This window comes from Phycodurus eques, chromosome 7 (genome assembly GCF_024500275.1).
Source record: "Phycodurus eques isolate BA_2022a chromosome 7, UOR_Pequ_1.1, whole genome shotgun sequence".
In the NCBI taxonomy this organism is placed as follows: Eukaryota; Metazoa; Chordata; class Actinopteri; order Syngnathiformes; family Syngnathidae; genus Phycodurus; species Phycodurus eques.
In genome coordinates, this window is record NC_084531.1 from 1,863,401 (window position 1) to 1,886,924 (window position 23,524).

At 45.8% G+C, this 23,524-nt stretch overlaps 1 protein-coding gene across 9 annotated transcripts in view; it reads left to right on the forward strand.

Moving 5' to 3' along the window:
• Window positions 1-23,524, forward strand: part of usp32 (ubiquitin specific peptidase 32) — a 150,581-nt gene that overhangs the window by 47,325 nt on the left and 79,732 nt on the right. For all 9 annotated transcript variants that reach the window (XR_009768958.1, XM_061682538.1, XM_061682537.1 and 6 more), the window contains 6 exons: window positions 2,212-2,365; window positions 8,624-8,706; window positions 11,279-11,413; window positions 15,542-15,659; window positions 19,171-19,325; window positions 23,388-23,469. Coding sequence is in view for 8 of the 9 variants with exons in the window: in XM_061682538.1 (XP_061538522.1) it covers window positions 2,212-2,365; window positions 8,624-8,706; window positions 11,279-11,413; window positions 15,542-15,659; window positions 19,171-19,325; window positions 23,388-23,469 (727 nt within the window). In the remaining variant the exon portion in view is untranslated. The remainder of the gene's footprint in view (window positions 1-2,211; window positions 2,366-8,623; window positions 8,707-11,278; window positions 11,414-15,541; window positions 15,660-19,170; window positions 19,326-23,387; window positions 23,470-23,524) is intronic.

Here is a 23,524-nt window from a genome sequence, read left to right on the forward strand (position 1 = left end):
TGTCACCGAACTCCTCCCATACCAGAGTTTTTGCTTCAGCGACCACCAAAGCTGCATTCCGCTTGGCCAGCAGGTAACCATCAGCTTCCTCAGGAGTCCTATTGGGCTTTTTTGGCCAACAGAACCACATCATCTGCAAGAAGCAGCTTCTTCAGCTTGACGGCATCCCTGTTCGGGGATTGCCGCCACTACAGGCACTGACCACCTTATGGCCACAGCTCCGGTCGGCCGCCTCAGCAACGGAGGCGCGGAACATGGTCCACTCGGACTCGATGTCCCCCGCCTTCCCCGGAACATGAGCAAAGTTCTGTCGGAGGTGAAACTCCTTCTGACAGGGGATTCTGCCAGACGTTCCCAGCAGACCCTCACAATACGTTTGGGCCTGCCACGTCGGACCGGCATCTTCCCCCACCATCGGAGCCAACTCACCACCAGGTAATGATCAGTTGACAGCTCCGCCCCTCTCTTCACCCGAGTGTCCAAGACATGGGGCCACAAGTCCGATGACACACACGACCACAAAGTCGATCATCGAACTGCGACCTTGGGTGTCCTGGTGCCAAGTGCACGTGTGGACACCCTTATGCTTGAACATGGTGTTCGTTATGGACAATCCGTGATGAGCACAGTCCAATAACAGAACAGCGCTCGGGTTCTGATTGGGGGGGGGGCGTTCCTCCCAATCACCCCCTTCCAGGTCTCACTGTCATTGCCCAGGTGAGCATTGAAGTCCCCCGGCAGAACGATGGAGTCCCCAGCGGGAGCGCTCTCCAGCACCCTCTCCAAGGACTCCAAAAAGGGTGGGTACTCTGAAATGCTCTTTGGTGCATAGGCACAAACAACAGTGAGGACTCGTCCCCCCACCCAAAGGCGGAGGGAGGCTACCCTCTCGTCCACCGGGGTGAACTCCAACGTACAGGCGCCGAGCCGGGGGGCAATACGTATACCCACACCTGCTCGGTGTGGAGGCGAGTCCGACTATATCTAGTCGGAACTTCTCGACCTCACACACCAGCTTGGGCTCCTTCCTTGCCAGAGTGGTGACATTCCACGTCCCTAGAGCCAGCTTCTGGAGCCGGAGGTCGGATCGCCAAGGTCCCTGCCTTCGGCCACCGCCCAGCTCAGACTGCACCCGACCCCAATGGCCCCTACCACAGGTGGTGAGCCCATAGGAAGGGGGACCCTCGTTACCCTTTCGGGCTGTGTCCGGCCGGGCCCCATGGGTGCAGGCCCGGCCACCAGGCGCTCGCCTTCGAGCCCCACCTCCAGGCCTGGCTCCAGAGGGGCGCCCCGGTGATCCGCGTCCGGGCAAGGGAAAAACAAGTCCATCGTTTGTCGTCGTCATAAAGGGTCTTTGAGCTGTGCTTTGTCTGGTCCCTCACCTAGGACCTGTTTGTCATGGGTGATCCTGCCAGGGGCATAAAGCCTCAGACAACTTAGCTCCTAGGATCATTGGGACACACAAACCCCTCCACCACGATAAGGTGACGGCTCAAGGAGGGAGTCTCGCACCTGTAAAATCCATTGCTCTCTACAATCTGTCAGTCAATACAGTTCAATGGAGTGCTCTGGCAACTCTACTGGCACATAGACGCCATTTCCGTTCTTCAGCCGATAACAGTTTCACGCAACATGGCGCCCCCCTTACGTTGATCAAGTATTCTGTTTAATTCTTAATCCAAAAATGTAATATTCATCAGAGTAGCGTCTTTTGACTAGTGCTGGCACATAAAATGTATTCTTGTTTTACACATTTTTGGATTTAGTTCCCCTTTAAGTTACAATGAAATAAATTACTTTCACTGGGAAACTTGGTAGCTTGTTTGAATTTTGTAACTGCTGGAGTTGTTGAACGCGCAAACGTTCTGACCAGTATGGCAGAAAAGATGAGATGTTGGCTTGGTTGTGCTGTATGTCAATCAATTGACATGTTAACGTGAGCATGGATGACAGGCTGACGTCAGTTTGTTTCGAATGCCATGCCGTCCACCCACAGTAACTGCGATCAACCAATAAATCATGATCGTTGTTATGGACATGCATGTGCTATACATATTTCGTCTCACAACTGGTTCTTTAGTTGCAAATGTGAAAAATCTAATGAAATCAGGGAGAATAATCATCAGTTGATCTGGTGCTGTGCCTGCCAGCTCAGCAAAAATGTATATTTGTTCAGTTTTTGTAAAAAGCCTGCTATTGTTCCTTGCCCAGGATCAGCCATCCATCTTAAGCTCTCTTCAAACTCTGAAATCAACAGCCACCTTAGCAGCTGCCTCTTCTGATAGATCAGATGAGCTGGAAGGAATTATTCATGCACCTGAAAGGTCTCCTGATGGTCTGGGACGTGCAGAGACTGCAAAAATTGGTCAGTATTTACACTTGTTGTTGTTTTTTTATACAGTTTTTACAGTATTTACCAGGGAAGTCAATTGAGAAGCACTTGTCCTTCAGCATGACAACTTTGCCATTAACAATGGGCTCTTTGCACATAATCTCTCATGTTATCAAAATACTGCTGTCTTTTCCTGATTTGAAAAATGACATTCTTCACTCTGTTTTTACAGGACTTGCCCAAACTAACCATTCCAGACATACATTGTTTTTTTAAATCCTCCTTCAAAGCACCGAGCAGAAATTTAGACAAGGGCTTTAAGATCTAGGCCTCTTCTTAAATCCACAGATATCAAGGTACAGTGGACCCCCGCGTACTTGCTGTTCGGCACCCGCTGATTCACCTATACGTGGATTTGTCCATGAATGATGGTGGTTGGTGGTGGTCAGAGGGGCCATAGGTGCAGAATGACTGCCATGCTTCCATCAGACTGCTGCCTCCCACCAGGGTGTGACTGTGGAGTGAATAAATAGTGCCTGCAATTGTAACTCCTCTTTGAGTGTCACGAATAGCGCTATACTCATTTAATACTTTTGTTTGTTTTCAAAATTCCTTTTCCTTGTTTTTTTACTTTTTTTATTTTAGCAATTTTTCTTTTTCTTTTTCCAGGGGAACCAACCCCGAAAACACTTTTTGGCGGTTTATCCCTGCTGATTCAAGAATTTTGGGGGGTTAATTAATTTATTCATTTTGTTCAATGCAATTATAATGGGCGCAAATGGCAGGATTCACTCAATATTCTTCCAAACAATGTGGTTACATTAGATAGATCTTATCAAAAGGCAAATGAACAATCCCGGTGAGTGATAGAATAGGCGTGTGGCATTGTATTGATGTTAGTATGAACATTTCAGTTATTTAAGCAGAAAATATATCGAACATTGTGTTCTGTGTATTAAATTTTTTGTTGTTGTTTTTTTTAAATCTGTGTTCGGCATTAGTGGTGTCAAATAAAGACAGACAGACATGGGAAGTAAAATGGCTATCTGCTTCAGATCCATAAAGAAGCACGGAAAAAGCTCACAAATGTAAACGCTTTCCCCCACATTACCTTAAGAGAAGCAAATGGCAGAATCGGATTGGGTGAATGTTTGTCCATCCATCCATTTTCACACAAGCCCTAAACTGAGTTACGACCACCACGACGAGACTCGCCCTGCCAAATCAAACCACGCGGCTCGAAGTCCCCAAAGAGGCCATTTTGCATATTGAGGACGTCGCCCTCTACCACCTGCCAACTGAAAATTATGAGAGCGATATCGAGATTTCGAACTTTTTCGGACAGTACAAATTGGAAGTTGATCCCGAGACGTTTACACAGATTCAGTTTGAAGGAACTCAGGCAATTGACATCACCCACATTGACAACACATTACGCGCTATTAGCAGTGAGGACAGAACACCCGAGCTCCGGCTCATGCATTTCTGGTCCACAGCAGATAACATCTTATTTGCCCTGGTCAGTCTCGGTTACTCCATGACCTTCGGCAACGCCTACCTGCGCTACCGAAAGACTCAGAACTTGCAGGGTCATCTTAACCAGTGCTCAGGTGCGCGACCCAAAAATTTCTGTCGGAAAAGAAGGACTGAACCTGAACCTAACCCCATACAGACGGGAGGAGGTCCTCCTTGACCTAAATTGCCCCCAGGACCTCTCTACCCGATTTTGTATCTAGACTAGGAATCAGTTCTCCCCAAGATCAGAACCTCTACTTAGCACCTTCCCTCTCATTGATTGATTTGTCGGGTTCTGCATCTCACCGCTGTGCCCCCTACGTGCCAAGTTGGAACTAGCTACCTTTTCTATCTATGTCTTTCTCCTCCGTAGAGCCATGTTGAGTTCTCCTCTTGTTTTTGTTTTGCTTTTTGTGTGATTTTTACATCGAGCCGGATCCAGCCGCCGAAGGGGGGATATGTGGCGGACATGCCACGCAAAAGATGCCACCCGGCACCCCAGCCTCACACTACCGCCGCTCCCCGCCGAGGTAGACGTTAACTACAGAGTCACACGCAGACTCTAAAAGGATCAACACCATAAACTATCTTCAACAAGACACAGACATTTGCTTTGCCATGCCGACGCTAAGTGAATCACTGCTTCCTGGCGCTTCAAAGCGGAGACCCAAGGATGCAGAGTTCGCCCCCGGACACTAAATTAATTAACTCCCCGCCAGTCGAAGGATTTCACCAACAAAGGTCCCTCCACCCTGTTGAGTACTGCCACTTGGGAGTTGGAACAGGCAACAGCGACACCCACGGGCGACGGAACGACACTACAGACATCAGAATCAGAATAATCTTTATTTGCCAAGTATGTCCAAAACACACAAGGAATTTGTCTCCGGTAGTTGGAGCCGCTCTAGTACAACAAACAGTCAATTTACAGAACACTTTGGGGACATAAAGACATTGACAAAAAACAATTGTGCAAAAAGATGCAGAGTCCTCTAGCACTTAGAGCAGTTCGAACGACTAATATTGCAATAGTCCGGTGCAATGACCATTGTGCAAAGGGCGCTCAGACATGGGTTCATAAGGACAGTCTGTGACTCGACTGGGAGTTAATATTTTAAGAACTTTACATGAACGCCACTAGTGACTGTATTGCTGCAAACTTGAAGGTCTAACGTCGAATACGTTGTTCACTGAACCAGATGAGATGTTCCACCCCACACCACAAATGTCACATGGGAAATAGTAATGTTCTCCACATCACACAACAGTTGAAACATTAATCACAGGTATGAAAGAGGATGAGCGTGGAACAATGCAGGGTGAGGGTATGGTCTCGTTATCTTAAATCCAATAATTAATATTCTAGTCCACTGATTTTAAATCACAAAATAATCCTAAAATGGAAAAATAACGCTAAAAGGCAGTCCAGCCCTCGATCTTTGCGAAGGTGGTAGAAAAGGAGGGGGGGGCCTTTTGGACCCGCTCCAGCCATAAAAGGGGCCAGAGCTGGGATCAGTGGAGAAGCTTTTGGGAGTTTTGGTGGATAAGTCTTCCTTTGGTCTCACCCGACCAACTCGCCAACGACAGGGCCAGGCAGGACGCCCACCTCGCCCGAGGTGGCAAGGACACATCGGACGATCCCCGCCTGCAGCGTTTCCTGCAAGCACTGGCCCGAACTCATTCCGAGGGAACGGAGGTGGACGCAACGTGCCCGCTCCGAACGTAACGCGCCCGCTCCAAACATCTGGCAAACAGAGACACCCGAGAGACGTCCTGCCTGGGAACTCGTTGGCGTCCTGCTTTTCCTCCCTTTTTTCTGTCTTCGCTTCCGTCGAATCCACCTGTGCCCGGTGCGGACCGGGCCGGCCGAACACTCGGGAGCCTGACTCGCCTGCCTCAAACGTGTTCCAGACACGTAAGTCTGGAACACGAAAATCCTCTCGGAACCTCCACATCCCGGTCTCCAGCTCTTCCAGCTCCTTCACTCAGGAAGGCGCTACTGATCAATGCAAACTAGAACGAGCAGACATTCCAACAGCTTCTTCCCTCTTGCAATCAACTTCTGAAACACCGAACCTACAATTCCATTGCAGCATGCTGTCAATTTTTTTGTCTTGAGTTTGTTGTCACATTTCTGTGGGGCCATATATATTATATTATTCGTGCACTCACTGTAGTAGTCTCTCCACGCTGTGTTGACCAATACTGGCCACTCATGCTAGAGTAGCATCTGCTCCATATGCACACTGACTGAGGAGTATCTGCAACATTTGCACAATCAACATTGTCCCAGATTATCGTACTACTCGCTTGAAGTCTCGGCGCCCTTTGCACAATGGTCATTGCACCGGACTATTGCAATATTAGTCATTTGAACTGCTCTAAGTGCTAGAGGACTCAGCATCTTTTTGCACAATTGTCAAAAAACAAATACAAAAAAATATGTACCGGCATTACCAGATAACTAGCAACCCTTTACTGCTCAGTGACTTTTTGATACATTATAGTCAAGTAACAGTACTCTTACTTGAGTACAATGTTTGGCTACTCTACCCACCTGTGGAGTGGACATCCTCTATTGCTCCTCTTCAGTTTAAGCAACATTTTTGCTCATCAGATCAGCCAGTGTCATATTTGCTGCACTGGTCTTTCGTATTTCGCGTTGAGGTGCTGCAGTTCGTGGCCCTGGTTGTGGTCCCAGCAGAACCGCGAAGCACACCTACATAACATCGCCGACAAGAGTTGATCCGCGAGTACATCTTGTATTAATTAGGAAACGCTCTTACAATTATCTAATTAGTTTATGGGTGGTGATGTTAAATGTACTAAGTGAGAGAGCGATGTTAGGGATTATGTCACAACACTGAATGAAGTAACTTCAAATTTAGAAATGGACAATAAAAACTGAAAAATATTGTACTTAATATTTTACTGGAGGATGCAGTTGGGATTAGCCTTTGAAGTTGGTAATAGTGAAAATGAAGTGAAACAGACAATGATTTTAGTCAATTCTTTTCCAGAATGAGAATGCTTAAAGAGAAGGATGCTATTCATGTGGCACAGCTTGAAGCAGGCATCAGGTGCAGGTGGAGATGGGCCAAAAGTTGGAAGCCAAAACAAATAGCAAAGAAATGAGGCAACTTTAATTTTAATCTTAAATTTGTACATCACCATGTACTTGTGTGTAAATAAGATTTTTATGATTTATTTATTTTTTATTTTTTGCCTTGTTGTACCAAACCTGTATTGTTCCAAATTGCTTAATTTATGTTAAAATAAAAAAGGGACCCCCGCCCCCACAATATATTATTTTGTCACTTTTTTCATGCCTTTGGTGTTTGCATGTCTGTACTAATAAGGCAAAAGCAGAGTAGAAAGTAGTGTCTAAAACAGGGGTGGGCAAACCTTTTGGCTCATGGGGCCATATTGACTTTTGAATTTGACAGGCGGGCCAAGCCAGGACCAGATGCTTACATATAAAAAATAAACCAAAACAGGCATTTTTTGGTACAATTGATTATCATGTAAACTGAATCTTTTCGGATCGTCCTTCAGAATCAGAATCATCTTTATTTGCCAAGTATGTCCAAAAAAACACAAGGAATTTGTCTCCGGTCGTTGGAGCCGCTCTCGTACGACAACAGACAGTCAATTGACAGAGAAGACTTTGGAGACAGAAAGACATTGAGAAAAACAGTCACTGCGCAATAAAGGGATGCTAGTTGTCTGGTAATGCCAGTACATTTTTTTGTTTTTGATTTTTTGTTTTTTGTTTTGACAATTGAGTCCTCTAACACTTAGAGAGCAGTTTGAATGACTAATATTGCAGTAGTCCGGTACAATGACCATTGTGCAAAGGGCACCGAGACTTCAAGGAGTGTATGCGGTTTAAAGTGACGAGTAGCGCGATAATCTGGGACAATGTCGATTGTGCAAATGTTGCAGATACTCCTCAATCAGTGTGCAAATGGAGCAGATGCTACTCTGGCATGAGTGGCCAGTATTGGTCAGCAACAGATATGCAACGAGTGCAGCGTGGCGAGACTACTGCAGTGAGTGCACGAGTAATATATAATTGGCCCCACAGAAATGTGACAACAAACTCAAGACAAAAAGTTGCCAGCATGTTGTAATGGAATTGTAGATTAGGTGTTTAAGAAGTTGATCGCAAGAGGGAAGAAGCTGTTGGAATGTCTGCTAGTTCTAGTTTGCATTGATTGGTAGCGCCTACCTGAGGGAAGGAGCCGGAAGAGCTGGTGACCGGGATTCGGAGGGTCCGAGAGGATTTTGCATGCTCTTGTCTTAGTTCTGGCAGCGTGCAAGTCCTCAAGGGTGGGGAGGGGGTACCGACAATCCTTTCAGCAGTTTTGATTGTCCGTTGCAGTCGGAGTTTGTCCTTTTTTGTAGCAGCACCAAACCAGACTGTGATGGAAGAATCAATTGAATCGGCAAACACAAATCGTTATACAAATCGAATCGCTGCTAAAATGAATCGTTACACCCCTATTAACGCAAAATTCAGTTTGCCCATTCTCGCACATGCACACACATTTATTCAACAGGACCCAATATTTAACAGGGTTAAGATTTTTTACTCAGTGAACTTTGCAATCAATTTTCTCATGATTTATGAATCCCTCCCAATTGACACATTTCTTAACGTACCCAACCCACATTTCCCCATGGCATTATTTGGGACCTTTGAGGTCATGCTGCCAAAAGCTGTGTCAGATGTAAGAATGACAGTGAACATGTTTGTTTGTTTTTTTCCCTCAGCCCATGGGCACATTTCCCTCCAAGCAGCACAAAGGCCTGGAGCCATTGACAACCAAGATCTGGTCGCTATTGACCCCATCAAGGTAAAGGATTTCCAATGATATCTGCAATAGCTGTTGCAGCATTATACTCATATCAGTATTTTATTTGCAATAGAGTATATTGTACGAAGTGGACTGCTTTAGACACAAAGTGTAAGATTATTGTCATTTTATTATTTTTTATTATTGTAAATTTTATGTTTCCATGTTCATGGCTGTTATGCTAAAAGCTCAGTCATAATGTTTACAATAATTAAGCAAAAGACAGCAACAAAAATTATGACTATCTCTACAGAGATAAGGAGGAAGTTTTGGAATCTCAAAAGATTTGGTACAGTGGATGAAAAGTGACACTCACCTCTAAAATGTTCATGTATATTTCATGTAATGTAAAAAATGTCATGACACAATTTTACTCTACTACTTTTTGAATTTAGTTGAAAAACTAAATTCTTTGGAAATAAGAATAAAAGAGTGCAAGTCCAAGTCCTTTCTATTTTGTATCATGCATTTCTCTTGTATTACAACATGTAGTCTTTTTAGGAAGGACCCTATCATCATAGCATTTCTTGATTTAAACATTTTCCCAGCCAAGCAAAACTTTTCAATCTCTCAGATCGCAAAGTCATCTCGATAGCACTTTTCAGGTCTGAATTTTACCGTTATTGCAAATCCAAATTCCTTCCATCATAACTAATACCCTGAAAAAGAATTGCTTGGTGATGGTGTACTTTTGACAATGTGCTGCATTGTACATTTTGAATTAAGTCAATGTTATTTGAAATAATCCATCCATCCATTTTCTTCCGCTTACCCGAGGTCGGGTCGCGGGCGCAAAAGCTTTAGCAGGTAAGCCCAGACTTCCCTCTCCCCAGCAACTTCCTCCAGCTCTTCCGAGGGGATCCCGAGGCGTTCCCAGGAAGCTGAGAAACGTAGTCTCTCCAGCGTGTCCGGGGTCTTTCCCGGGGTCTCCTCCCAGTGGAACGTGCTCGGAACACCTCACCGGGGAGGCGTCCAGGAGGCATCCTAATCAGATGCCCGAGCCATCTCATCTGGCTCTCCATGGCCTCACCGAACTCCTCTCATGTTCTAGTTTTTGCCTCAGCGACCACCAAAGCTGCATTCCGCTTGGCCAGCCGGTACCCATCAGTTACCTCAGGAGTCCCACAGGCCAAAAAGGCCCGATAGGACTCCTTTTCCAGCTTGACGGCTGGTGTTCACCAACGGGTTCGGGGATTGCCGCCACGACAGGCAGCTCCGGTCGGCCGCCTCGGCAATCGAGGCGCGGAACTCAATGTCCCCCGAGACGTGGGTGAAGTGTTGCCGGAGGTGGGAGTTGAAACTCCTTCTGACAGGGGATTATGTCAGATGTTCCCAGCAGACCCTCACAATACGTTTGGGCCTGCCAGGTCGGACCGGCATCTTCGCCCACCATCTGAGCCAACTCACCACCAGGTGGTGATCAGTTGACAACTTCACCACTCTCTTCACCCGTGTGTCCAAGACATGTGGCCGAAAGTCCGATGACACCCTTATGGTTGAACATGGTGTTCGTTATGGACAATCCATGGTGAGCACCGAAGTCTAATAACAGAACACCACTCGGGTTCTGATCGGGGGGGGGGGGTGTTCCTCCCAATCTCCCCCTTCCAGGTCTCACTGTCATTGCCCCCGTGAGCATTGAAGTCCCCCAGCAGAACGATGGAGTCCCCAACGGGAGCGCTCTCCAGCACCCCCTCTAAGGACTCCAAAAAGGGTGGGTACTCTGGACTGCTGTTTGGTGCATAGGCACAAACAACAGTCAGGATCCGTCCCCCCACCCGAAGGCGGAGGGAGGCTACCCTCCCGTCCACCGGGGTGAACCCCAATGTACCATGGGCAATTCCAGAGTGGTAAAGAGTCCAACCCCTCTCAAGAGGACTGGTACCACAGCCCAAGCTGCATGTGGAGACGAGCCCGACTATATCTAGTCTGAACTTGTCAACCTCACACACCAGCTCGGGCTCCTTCCCTGCCAGAGAGGTGACATTCCACGTCCCTATAGCCAGTTTCTGTAGCCGGGGATCGGATCGCCAAGGTCCCCGCCTTCGGCCACCGCCCAACTCACACTGCACCCGACCCCTCCCACAGGTGGTGAGGTCATGGGAAGGATGACCCACGTTACCCTTTCGGGCTGTGCTCGGCCGGGCCCCATGGATGCAGGCCCGGCCACCAGGTGCTCGCCTTCGAGCCCCATCTCCAGGCCTTGCTCCAGAGAGGGGCCCCGGTGATCCGCGTCCGGGACAGGGAAACCTACATCCGTTTAATGTATTCTTCATCGGGGTTTTGGGAGCCGTGCTCTGTCTGGTCCATCAGCTAGGACCTGTTTGCCATGGGTGACCCTACCAGGGGCGTGAAGCCCCAGACTACTTTGCTCCTAGAATCATCGGGACACACAAACCCCTCCACCACGATAAGGTGACGGTTCAAGGAGAGGCTTTCAAAATTAACGAATTAATAAACCAATTCTCATTTGATCATTACCTCTGTAATTAGTTGTAATCATGATCATAAATGCATTAAAAATATAATAATAATTGGTGTATTTATCTATCCTTCTGTTCTGTGCCTGCAGGTTCCAACATTAACGATGGAGGGCGGTCGGCTGAAACGCAGCTTGCGGAATCATAGACATTTTGAGATTGTGCCAGAGCCGGTTTGGCGAGCACTTTACCACTGGTATGGTGCCAACCTCAGCCTGCCACGACCAGTGAGTCATCCCAACAACATGGCACATCTTCGCCAGAGCAGCTTCCCCTCACTTGATTAAATCTTGTAGGAATCAAATTTAATCTGGTTGAGCAGATTAGGCAAACCATCTTGCAAATTGTGATAGAAGCAAGCATTAGAATTGTTCTCCATGTCACTTTTTCTGAAAAAGGTCAAGCCACTGTTAAATGTTTTTGCTCGTAAACCATAGTGTTAATTGTTTTATAAACAGGAAATTTCCTTGTGGGTCACTTTTTGACATCAGTAGTCGTGTAAAAAAAATCAATATGACAACCTGAGAGGTCACTTTTTTATAAAAATGTGCTAGCAGAATAGAATCTATTTTTAAAAGCTGCCTTGAACTGACGAAGTGTAGATGTAAGATAAATTGTGTTGTCGACCAATGCAAGTGCTCAAAGCTTGGCAGAATAGTTTGTTGTAGTTGATTAGCCAAGTCTAAAGTTGAAACAATCAATACGATCAATACGTGAGACAGTTTCAAAGTTCCGAATCGTTTTTTTTTTTTTTTTTAAATGCTGAGTCTCAACCCTTACTAAGGGCGTGGCTCACGCAGTTATAACAAAATTAACAATGAAAGTCGATGGGTGTCGTGTTCTTCCCCCACCTCAGTTGGCACAAAAAGCCTCAACCCTTCTTCTCACTGTTCTTGGCTTTCTCTTTTTCCTGGCTAACATCTTTCCAGTTACGGAGCTTGGCTTCAGCCAACCCCTCCCCCCCTTCCTCCTCCTTTGTTGTCACCATATAACTTGAGCGACCCCGGACCATGACGGCAGCGCTGTCCAAAGCCTGCCATGTGGCGTCGATCTGTTTTTCCGGCCTTGATCTGTTCACGGGGCACCCAGGAAGTCACTCCTGGCATTCTTACCAGTTACGCCTGCAGTTGATAGCAAGAACAGGGCCCGTCAAACGACAGGAAAGGTTACGAGTGCACCCTAACGGGACAACGACTTTCTTTTTGCATCTCTTTTGTTTTTACTTTTTGTGCATCATCTTCTTCAGCTACCTCCGTTCTTCCTGATACGACTGTGAAAGACCAGACCTGGTCGCGAGGAAAACATTGCAGTGATTACAAGAAAGTACAAATGCATGCATAGTAACTTGGGGGTTAAGTTAGCGAGCTCCCACGAGTCCCAACTTTACTCTCCCTCACTATGATTCAACTCATTTCACGGTCACATTACGAGTTCAGTCATTCACTCTATCTTGTTCTTGACGTACGTTTTTCTGTCATTTTTGTAGTTAAGTCCCTTTTCATTTGTCCCCGAATTCCCCTGTAGTTTTATTTGAATTTTCTTGAAAATTCCACTTCCTGTCTGTATTGTTTATTTGAGTCCAAAACAGTTGACGGCTGAAATCGAGAACCTTTATTTCTATTAATGTGGCGAGCCTTCTAAAATACCGAGATTGATTTGAAGTTTTTCGTCACTTTTCCTAACATTTATGAGTATAAAAAGAGACGTGGTGCCCTACACGAGACAAAGATAGTTTGATTGTAACCTTCGACGTATGTCAAATCACACCGGAAGTAAATGCAGGCGTTTACTGTCCGATGTATTCCTTTTCCAAATGAATTACACTTTTATCCAAAGCCAATATACGCACACAAGTGACAACTGCACTATGAAACATGAGAGCTTTGCTTTGGTAATAGTGAGCAAGCTCGCATGTTTACATGAATGTTTTCCATGTACAACACTAAATTAGGTCACAAATAGCATAAAGGCCCCTCCTTGAGCCGTCACCTTATCGAGGTGGAGGGGTTTGTGTCTCCCATTGATCCAAGGAGCTAAGTTGGATCAACTTTATGCCCACGGCAGGGTCACCCATCGCAAATAGGTCCTAGTTGAGGGACCAGACAAAGCACGGCTCAAAAGACCTCTATGATGTATTAAAATATTGGAAGATGTCTTCCCTTGCCCGGACGCGGGTCACCGGGGCCTCCTTCTGGAGCCAGGCCTGGAAGTGGGGCTCGAAAGCGAGCGCCTAGTGGCGGGGCCTGCACCCATGGGTCTGAAAGGGTAACGTGGGTTCCCCTTCCCATGGGCTCACCACCTGTGGGAGGGACTATAGGGGTCAGGTGCAGTGTGAGCTGAGTTGTGGCTGCAGGCAGGGACCTTGGCGAGCCGATCCCCGGCTACAGAAGCTGGCTCTAGATGCAATGTCAGGAAGGAGACCGAGCTGGTGTGTGAGGTCGAGAGGTTCCAACTAGATTTAGTCGGGCTCGCTTCGATACACAGCTTGGCCTCTGGTACCAGTCCTCTCGAGAGGGGTGGGACTCATTTCCACTCTGGGATTGCCCACGGTGAGAGGCGCCGAGCAGGTGTGGGTATACTTATTGTTCCGGCTCGCGCCTGTACATTGGGGTTCACCCCAGTGGACGAGAGGGTAGCCTCCCTTCGCCTTCAGATGGGGGGACTGGTCCTGACTGTTGTTTGTGTGTATGCACCAAACAGCAGTTCAGAGTACCCACTCTCACGACAGGTACCGAATACCTTACGGCCACAGCTGCGGTTGGCTGCCTCAGCAATGAGGCACGAAACATGGTCCACTCTGACTCAATGTCCCCATCTCCCCCGGGACGTGGGTGAAGTTCTGCCGGAGGTTGGAGTTGAAACTCCTTCTGACGGGATTCTGCCAGACGTTCCAACCCTTCCAGGTCTGAGCGTCATTGCCCACGTGAGCATTGAAGTTCCGCAGCAGAGCGATGGACTCCCCAGCTGGAGCGCTCTCCAGCACCCCCTCCAAAGACTCCAAAAATGTGGACACCAGTGGTGAGCGTTGCTGTCAAGCCAAAGAAAGAGTCCTTTTGGCCTGTCGGACCCCTGAGGGAGCGTCATACAGCTTTGGTGGTCTCTGAGACAAAAAGTCAGGCGTGGGAGGGGTTCGGTGAGGCCATTGAGAATGACATCTGGACGGCTTAGAGGAAATTCTGGTCCACCATCTGGCATATCAGCAGGGGGAAGCAGTGCACCATCAATACTGTGTATCATGGGGATGGGGCGCTGCTGACCTCGACTCGGGACGTTGTGAGTCAGTGGGGAGAATACTTCCAAGACCTCCTGAATTTCACCAACACGCCTTCCCATGAGGAAGCAGAGGCTCTCTCTCTCTGAGGCGGGCTCTCCTGTCCCTGGGGTTGAGGTCACCAAGGTGGTTTAAAAGCTCCTTGGTGTGAAGGCCCCGGGGATGGATGAGATTCGCCCGGAGTTCCTAAAGGCTCTGCATGTTGTGGTGCTGTCCTGGTTGACAAGTCTTTGCAGCATCACGTGGAGATCGGGGACAGTGCCTCTGTGTTGGCAGACTGAGGTGGTGGGCCCCCTTTTTAAGAAGGGGGACTGGAGTTTGGGAGACCATGGTCCTCAGTCCGAAAATTGTGGAGAGCCCTCTCCAGGTCGGGGATGAGCCCGTAGTATCTTGGGGTCTTGTTCACAAGTGAAGGAAGAATGGAATGGGAGATCGACAGGCAGATCGGTGCAGCGTCTGCAGTGATGCAGACCTTTTATCGGTCCGTTGTGGTGAAGAAAGGATCTAAGTCGAAAGGCGAAGCCCTCTATTTACCGGTTTCTTACCCTCACCTATGGTCCACGAGCTGTGGGTCATGATCGAAAGAACAAGATCCCGGATACAAGCGGCCGAAGTGAGTTTCCTCCGCAGGGTGTCCGGGCTCTCCCTTAGAGAGAGGGTGAGAAACTCGGTCATCCGGGAGGAACTCAGACTCAAGCCGCTGCTCCTCCACGTTGAGAGGTGCCAAATGAGGTGGCTCGGGCATCTGATTAGGATGCCTCCTGGACACCTCCCTGGTGAGGTGCTCCGGGCATGTCCCCCCGGGAGGAGACCCCGGACTTTATTTATATTTGGAATGATTTCCTTATGAACCCCTGTCAAAAATTGTCACTGAAAAAAATCTATATATTCAACATGTAACATAACAAACTACTTTGGGGGTCAACATCTTAACAGTGTCAGTAATGAACACAAGCACACACTCATGGAATAAATATGAATTGGTGTTTTTTTATTTCTGTGTGGCTTTCATTTTGATTTAGTTAATGAAAATAAAAAACTCACAAAGACTGACATTTTAACCATTGACCTTCCATTTCAACAGGTAATCCTGAACAGTAACACAGGCCAAGCTGAATTGGAGCTTTTCCCTTGTTACCTCCTCTTCCTACGGCATGAGTCAGCCACGCCCTCCTCACAGTCCAATATCTGGAGCAATATAGGTAAGAAAGCCTGCAAATGTTTCCCGTTAGATCAGGTAGTATAAACCTGGAGCAAGACTGGAGCATGTAATCATCTACATTCTACAATTACTTGATCAAGCAAAACACCACCTTTGAGTTGCTTGAGCGGCAGTGAAACGTGCCAAAATCCGATGTCAGGAGCTCAGACAGGGTGAGAGACTTATTCCATACTGGGTGAGGTTTAACCAAATGAGAAATAACTGAAATTAAGGTTTAAACATTTCTACAGAGGTAGCCGCTCTAAGTAGAGGCAGGAGAGCCGCGACTTCCCTTTCCAATAGCCACTTAGTCCAGCTCTTCCAGGGGGATCCCAAGCAAGACTTACTACGTCCAAAGTTGAGGTCAGTCGTGCCCCATCCCTATTCTTACACATTATTGATGGTGCACCGGTTCCCACTCCTGAGCTGCTGGATGGTGGCCTATCATTTCCTGGAAGCAATCTTTGTTCTTTCACCCACGTTTTGCCTTCTCAACTGCTGAAGCCGCATTCCGCTTGGCCTGCCAGTACCCATGAGCTGTCTCAGAACTTGAACTTGACGTCATCTTTCACCAACGGGTTCAAGTACTACTGCCACGACAGGCACTGACCTTACCTTATGGCTGCAGCTGCTGTCGGGAGTTCAAACTCAGATGGAGAACTCTTGGACCTGAATCCTCCCCTACCATCGGCGCCAACACACCACCAGCGGGCCTGGCAGCACGTGGCAGCAGCCGCCCATTGGTGTATGAATGTGTGTGTGAATGTGAGCCCTCGGTAAAGTGCTTTGGGTACCGCGGTGGTAAAACTAAAAGTGCTTTATAAGTGCACTCCATTTAACATTTACAGTTAAAATCAAGTGTTTGCATACACTATCGAAAAAGACACATGCACCCCAAACCCCCACCCCACTGTCTGTTTTAGGTCAATTAGGATAACCAAAATTATTATCATTTGCTAAATGTCAGAATCAAACATTTACATACAGTAAGAATTCTATGCCTTTGAACTATTTGGGAAAACCCAGATGGTGTTATTTCTTTGGAAGCTCCTGAGAGATTTATTTACAATATTTGAGTTAATTACAGACCTACAGGCCCCTCCAAAAATATTGGAACGGCAAGGTCAATTCCTTTGTTTTGGTTGTATACTGAAGACATTTGGGTTTCAGCCTGCGTGGGTTTTCTCCGGGCACTCCAGTTTCCTCCCACATCCCAAAAACATGCATGCTAGGTTAATTGACAACTCTAAATTGCCCGTAGGTGTGAATGTGAGTGCAAATGGTTGTTTGTTTATGTGTGCCCTGCGATTGGCTGGCAACCAGTTCAGGGTGTACCCCGCCTCCTGCCCGATGTTAGCGGGAATAGGCACGCCTGCGACCCTAGTGAAGAGAAGCGGCTCAGAAAATGGATGGATGGATGGTTTTGATCTTATCTCTCAGCTCAGACGCACCATGTAATCCATGGTAATGTGATTTTTGAGTATTATAATGTCACTTGCGGAGTCGCGCAGGGATCGGTACTTGGCCCTCTTCTGTTCAGTATTTATATGATGCCACTTGGAGATATCATACGCAAATATAAGATTGGTTTTCCACTGTTATGATGACGATACTCAGCTGTACATGCCATTGAAACTAACCAACCCACAACTGCTCTAATCTGGAGGCGTGTTTTTGAGTTTAAACAATGGATGTCCTGCGCACCTTAACCCTGAGAAAATTGAGCTGTTGATTATTGCTGGATTAGGTTTGAACTCATCTCCTAACTCAGGTGTGAACTGCCCCATCTTGTCACCATTGTTCTGTAAATGAGGCAATTACTCTCTACTCAATTACTGAAAGGGAACTGATGTTTCTTTGCCTTTATCTTAATATATCAGTATGTTGTAATGTAACAAGAGAGAGGTAGAGGTTTAGAACTAGTGTACAATATTTTATCACACCACAGTATATTCAACAGGCTCCAATTAGTAATAATATTTCCACTTTTGTGATCACAATGAAACATTATTTTATTTCCTTTTTTTTCCCCCCCAATTTGTTTTTCATTTGTTGCTGATATTTATTGCTGATGCACGAGGCTTTTTTACTTCGCAATTACTGCAATGAAATATACATGAACACAAATCTGTGCTTCATGTGGATAAAGTGATGTAGAATAAAAATACCCAATGCAATTAGGCTACAAAAATCTCACATGCCGAGACGGTGGCTTGTCCTTGTTTGTGTGTTTGACCGTTGTTTCAGCGCTTCAACCGTTGACATTGTCTGAAGATACTTGGCACTGCCACACCCATCTCCGTTCTGCATTTGACACGTGTACTTGTAGAAATCAACACAACATAGAGTGGCGTGATTGTTCTTGCACCTGCAGTCAAGGAGTCAAGCCAAGAGAAATGTGAAAACCAGGTCCCCGACTGCCAACCATTATCGCTGTACCGTAATTGTGTGTGGTGGAGTGTAGTGCGTTCAAATTGGAGAAACTGTTGGGGGTGAGGCAAGACGGTCACAGGGTAATACTGACCCGCAACCGTCACCCCCACCCAGGCCAACCAGCACTCCAGGGACGTGCGAATGTATGTAGTGCGTTAAAAATCTGGGGGAGGAAGGCATGGCTGGGCAGATAGCAGGCCGGAGTGCCGGGACACCTGGCCGAGTGTCCTCCCCAGCCCGACCCTGCACTCCCCCCCACAGACTGGCGTATGATCCATTAAAACTGGAGGACCGGCAAAGCGGGTTGGGGGGTGGAGGATCCTGAGCATATGGCTTGCAAAGTGGAGGGATTATGGAAATTAGTGAGTTATTTCCACTCTCTCTGAGCAAGGTATTGGCCAAAAAGTATTTGCAAACTTCGAGGAAGTTCTCCAGCAAGTCTCCCACTGTACTAGACCACAACACACACATGGATCACTGTGCCTGGCATTTGACATTACCTAGTGCTGTTCTAGAGCATCGTATCAGGTGTGGGAAATTGCTGAGTGGCTTGGAGTTTCGAAGAGGGCAATTAGAAGGCGCAAGTAACATACTTGCCAATTTATTCATCGTTAAAGCCATAGCTTTTACTAAAATGTCTCGATTATATTATGGAAGAGCTCTTGCAGGAAGATCAGGCTAGATCAGCTCTGGTTTTTTCTCTCTCTGAAGCTGTTGACTGACATTGGACCCCTCGACGGGCTGGTTCTGACCTGTGGACCATATGTTTGACACCCCTGATTTAGAACCTAACTTGAACCTAACATACAGCACTACTGAAACGTTTGGACACACTTTTCCACTCAATAGGATGGAAGATGGTTTTGACTTGTACTGGTATGTTGTTTTGCTCTGAAGTAGGTCGAGTGTCCAAACAGAAAGCCTCAAGCTCAGGTAGAACATGCAAGCCTTCAAATTGGTCTGGTCTAACAGATTCAAACTCATGAACTTACGAGGTCAATGACTCTTCAAGGTTTGGATAGTGTTCCTTTGGCTAAATGAGTAAAATGACTTGTTCCCCTGCTGTATTTCTAAATTAGGTAATGTGCCACCCCCCAGCGTTCCTCTGACGCGAGTGTTGGTCTACACTGCCTGCTTTAGCCGTAAGGCATCCATCAAGGACATTCATCTCTTCGTGTCTCACAGACTTCGCATCAAGGAGGAAACCATTAGACTGTGGCTCTATAACAGCGAGGTAACTATTGAGCCGGACGTATGTTGCCTTTTTTTTTTTTTTTTTGCTCAGGCACATCGATGTACAGTGGACCCCCGTTATTTGTGCGAAATAGCCAGGTTAAAATTTGTGATGAAGTCATAGTTATAATTGCCTATGTTAATAGTTGAAACCATAAATGCACCACAAACTATGATCTAAAAAACACTCATAAAAGGGGACGGAAACATAAAAATGATGGGCAAGAAAATGTTGTATGTGCCCTCAATAGTCCAAACACAGTACTCTGATTAATATTGCGTTTGTGGTATAAGAATTAAACAGACGAATTCATCAATTTTCACCGATCTCAGCGTGCGGCCATGTTGGGCGATATTGCCCTCTGCTGTCGACTGAAATGAACATCACAGGTGCTCTCGCGAACGTCACGTGACCAAACCCAGAAACCAGGATATCTGGCTCCCTTTGTATGCAGGCTGCGATAACTAGCAGAACTACAGGTTGATTACATGATGGTTTGAATAATATTCGAGCAAGTTTGGGTTCAAACAATCATGTAATCAACCTCTGGGTGGGGTAATGGAAGCCAGTTATTTTGAACTTGTTTAATGCCAGCCGTTTTTCCCAAATTGTGAGAGCCGGGTGCCAGCCATTTTTGACAATTCTGACTGATTTTGAAGGCCTACAGAAAATTGTGTTCTGTAGTTATAGTAACATGGAACCCACCAAAAGAAAGATTTAACCCTCTTCTTTCATCAGGAAAATAAAATCCATTTCCACCTTCTACCATTCTTTTGTAAGCAGCAGTTGAACGTAGGCATGTTTCTTGAAAATACCCGTTTCCAAGAAAAAAACAGAGCTTTTTGTGAAATGGTCCATTTCAAGCAGAACCTTCACTTTGATGCGAAATTTTTTTTGACTTTTATGATAGCTCAAATAGCTAAGCAATGTTTGCCCCATATATAACAACATAAAAAAACAAAAAAGGTTATTTTAATCGCAAAGTAACAGTTTATTTACAAGTCTAACATGCATTTTCAAATTGATGATGCATGAACTTTCAAGTATGTACAGCTGTATGCGTGTGCGCATGCGTGTGCGTGTCAGTGTGTGTGCATGTGGGACTTTTGGGGGTTCCCAGTCAGCAGACGACTCGCCATGAACAGCTTGATGCAACTCCTGTAGATGATAAAAAAAAAAATAAACAATTAGCATAAAAATTAAACATATTGTTGCTGCAGTTTGAAGTGGACAAAAATAAATTTGTCACCTTTCTTGCCAACAGGTGTGGGAGTGCATCTGCTGCTGGTTGCACCAACTGCAATTTATAGAAATATGTACATTTACCACAAAATGTTTATATTGTTGCTACAGTGTGATGAGGAAAGGAAAAGGAATTTCTACATTACATACATCACATTGTCAGAAAATTATACTTTGGTGCACTACTGTCTATAAAAAAAAATAAAAAATATGTCCAATTCATCTAGCTATCGATGCTCCGCGTTTTTGTCGACAGGAGGACAATCGTACGACAAACTGTCATGCTTTGTATGATAAAAATGGTAAAATGGAGCAATTGCTCAGTCTATGGACGTTAGCGTTGAAGTTAGCAGGTTCTTACCTTGTCGGTGACTTTCTGCGGGTTTATGGAGGAAGCCCTGGTACTCCCAGATGATAACCCGGATCAGGTTTATTGTAATCTGAGTCCGGACGTCCGATGGCAGTCCACGTTTCAGGGGGAAGTGGATCGGGATATGGTCGCGATCTCACCGCGGGCCTTCGGCTGGTCGACGCGACCAGCGTTACATGCCGTAACGTTGTCATAGCGTCATCGCTTTCTTTTTGGGGAAAAGAATGATGATGTGTCCATAATCCTTTTGGATGTGAGCAAAACGCTGTTTTCGAGTAAACCGTCTGTATTTATCCATTGTTTTTCCACGCTAACTGGCTCACCGTGTCTCTCTCTCTCTCAACCACTCCCCTGCAAACGCTCCACCGTCCGATATAGTCAGAGATGTGGTCTTCCTCTGACGTGCTGACAAAATTCTGATCAAAGCTTCTGGTGTCGAATTAACATACAAAAATCCTTCCAAACCCGTAGATACTTGTGGAACTGCGCCAAACCCTCTATGGCAATATTGTATATATATATATATATATATATATATATATATATATATATATATATATATATATATATATATGTAAAAAAAACACTGAAAACATATTTATACGTCCGTGGCACCAAACGGATGGGTTTATGAAAACGGATTAATACGTCCGCACTAAATGAGTTAAAGAGCATTATCACCCCTGTAGTTATAGCATCGAATAGAATGACATTGTTTTGGTGTGATCGGAAATGCCCAGGTGTCACACTGATTTTGAAACCAGGGAAACCTCCGACGGAACGCTCCTCTTTTAGACCAATAAGCTTAATGGGTTGTGGTACTAAGATACTGTGCAAATTGTTAGCTAAAAGGTTGGAAAAACACATCCCATATTTGGTGCATAATGATCAAAATGGTTTTGTGCAGAAACTCCAAGGATTTCATAATATAAGACAAGTCCTCAACATACTTCATGAAAATAGCGTAATGCTAGGGATACAGCTCTGTTATCGCTGGATGCCAGGCAGGCCTTTGATAGAATAGAATGGCCGTGCTTATTCAGTCTTCTGCCGAGATATGGACTTGGCGATAACTGCCGTCATAAAATATGTGAATAATCAATCAAGATATTGCAGGGGGGAAAAATAGCTGCATAACCAAAAGAACGTGTTTCTCTATCAAGAAAATCGAGTGATTTTGTTTCTGTCCAAAAGGTCTCTGTTGTTCCCTATTATGTACTTGTGGCGAGAAATTATGTTTGTGGTTAAGGGACCATGCTATTAGAATTTGCTTTTGTCAGTAAGTTTTACCGGAATTTGGTCCACCTCATAATGGCAAACGAAGATAACATTCAAGCCACCAAATTGTGCAAAAATGAAAATTTGAAACAGGATTTTTGTAAGTCTTTAGCCCAATTAATTTTAAATATATATTTTTTAGTGTTGTTAAATCTAATACATTGAGACCTCCAGACTCATAGCTTTTTTCTTCCTCTTTTCCTTTCGGTTTGTCCCGTCAGGGGTCGCCACAGCGCGTCAGCCTATCTTCTGCATCCTCCTCTCTCACACCAACTCCCCTCATGTCTTCCCTCACGACATCCATCCATTTGGTCTTCCTCTCGCTCTCTTGCCTGGCAGCTCCATCCTCATCATCCTTCTACCAATATCCACACTATCTCTCCTCTGGACGTGTCCAAACCATCAAAGTCTGCTGTCTGGAACTTTGTCTCCAAAACATCTAACCTTGACTGCCCCTCTGATGAGCTCATTTCTTATCCTATCCAACCTGCTCACTCCTAAAGAGAACCTCAACTTCTTCCTTTCTGCCATCTCCAGCTCTGCTTCCTGTCGTCTCTGAAGTGCCACTGTCTCTAATCCGTGAATCATGGATGGCCTCACCACTGTTTTTTTTTTTTCATACTTTTCATACCTTCATCCTTGCAGAGATTCTTCTGTCACATATTGCACCTGTTTCTTCACTTCCTGACCACACTCACCATTGCTCTGGACTGTTTACCCCAAGTCCTCCTCTATCTCTTCTCTCGCCACCCCTCTAATTCAGGCACATATATTCTGTCTTCCTTCGGCTAAACCTAATTCCTCTCCTTTCCAGTGTATGCCTCCACCTTTCAAACTGTTCCTCCACCTGCTGACTGAGCAGTTTTACTACACACAACGATCCCTACTTTTATTAGACAGCTTGAAGTCTATCTTGTGGCATCTTATGGCGTTTCAGAAAGAGCACCAAAACAGTGAATAGATAAGTTTTCAACAATTAACTCAGGATAGGTTCCCGCCAAAAAAATCATGAATAGGAAAGGGAAAGCTCGATCACGCCGAAATAGTCAAGATGATAAGGAGCTGTCCGTCCAATACTGATCTGAAAGAATTGTAGAAAATAAAGGTTTACTGGACGATAATGCTTTTTACATCTCTTTGCAAAGCCTAACATTTTTACTTTATTTTGGCAGAACTACCTCACTCTCCTGGATGATGAGGATCATACACTTGAGAGTTTGCAGATCCAGGATGAGCAGCAGCTAGTCATTGAAAGTAATTCTGAAATTCCATGCACAACTAAGTTTTCCGGCCTACTTTTTATGAAAGC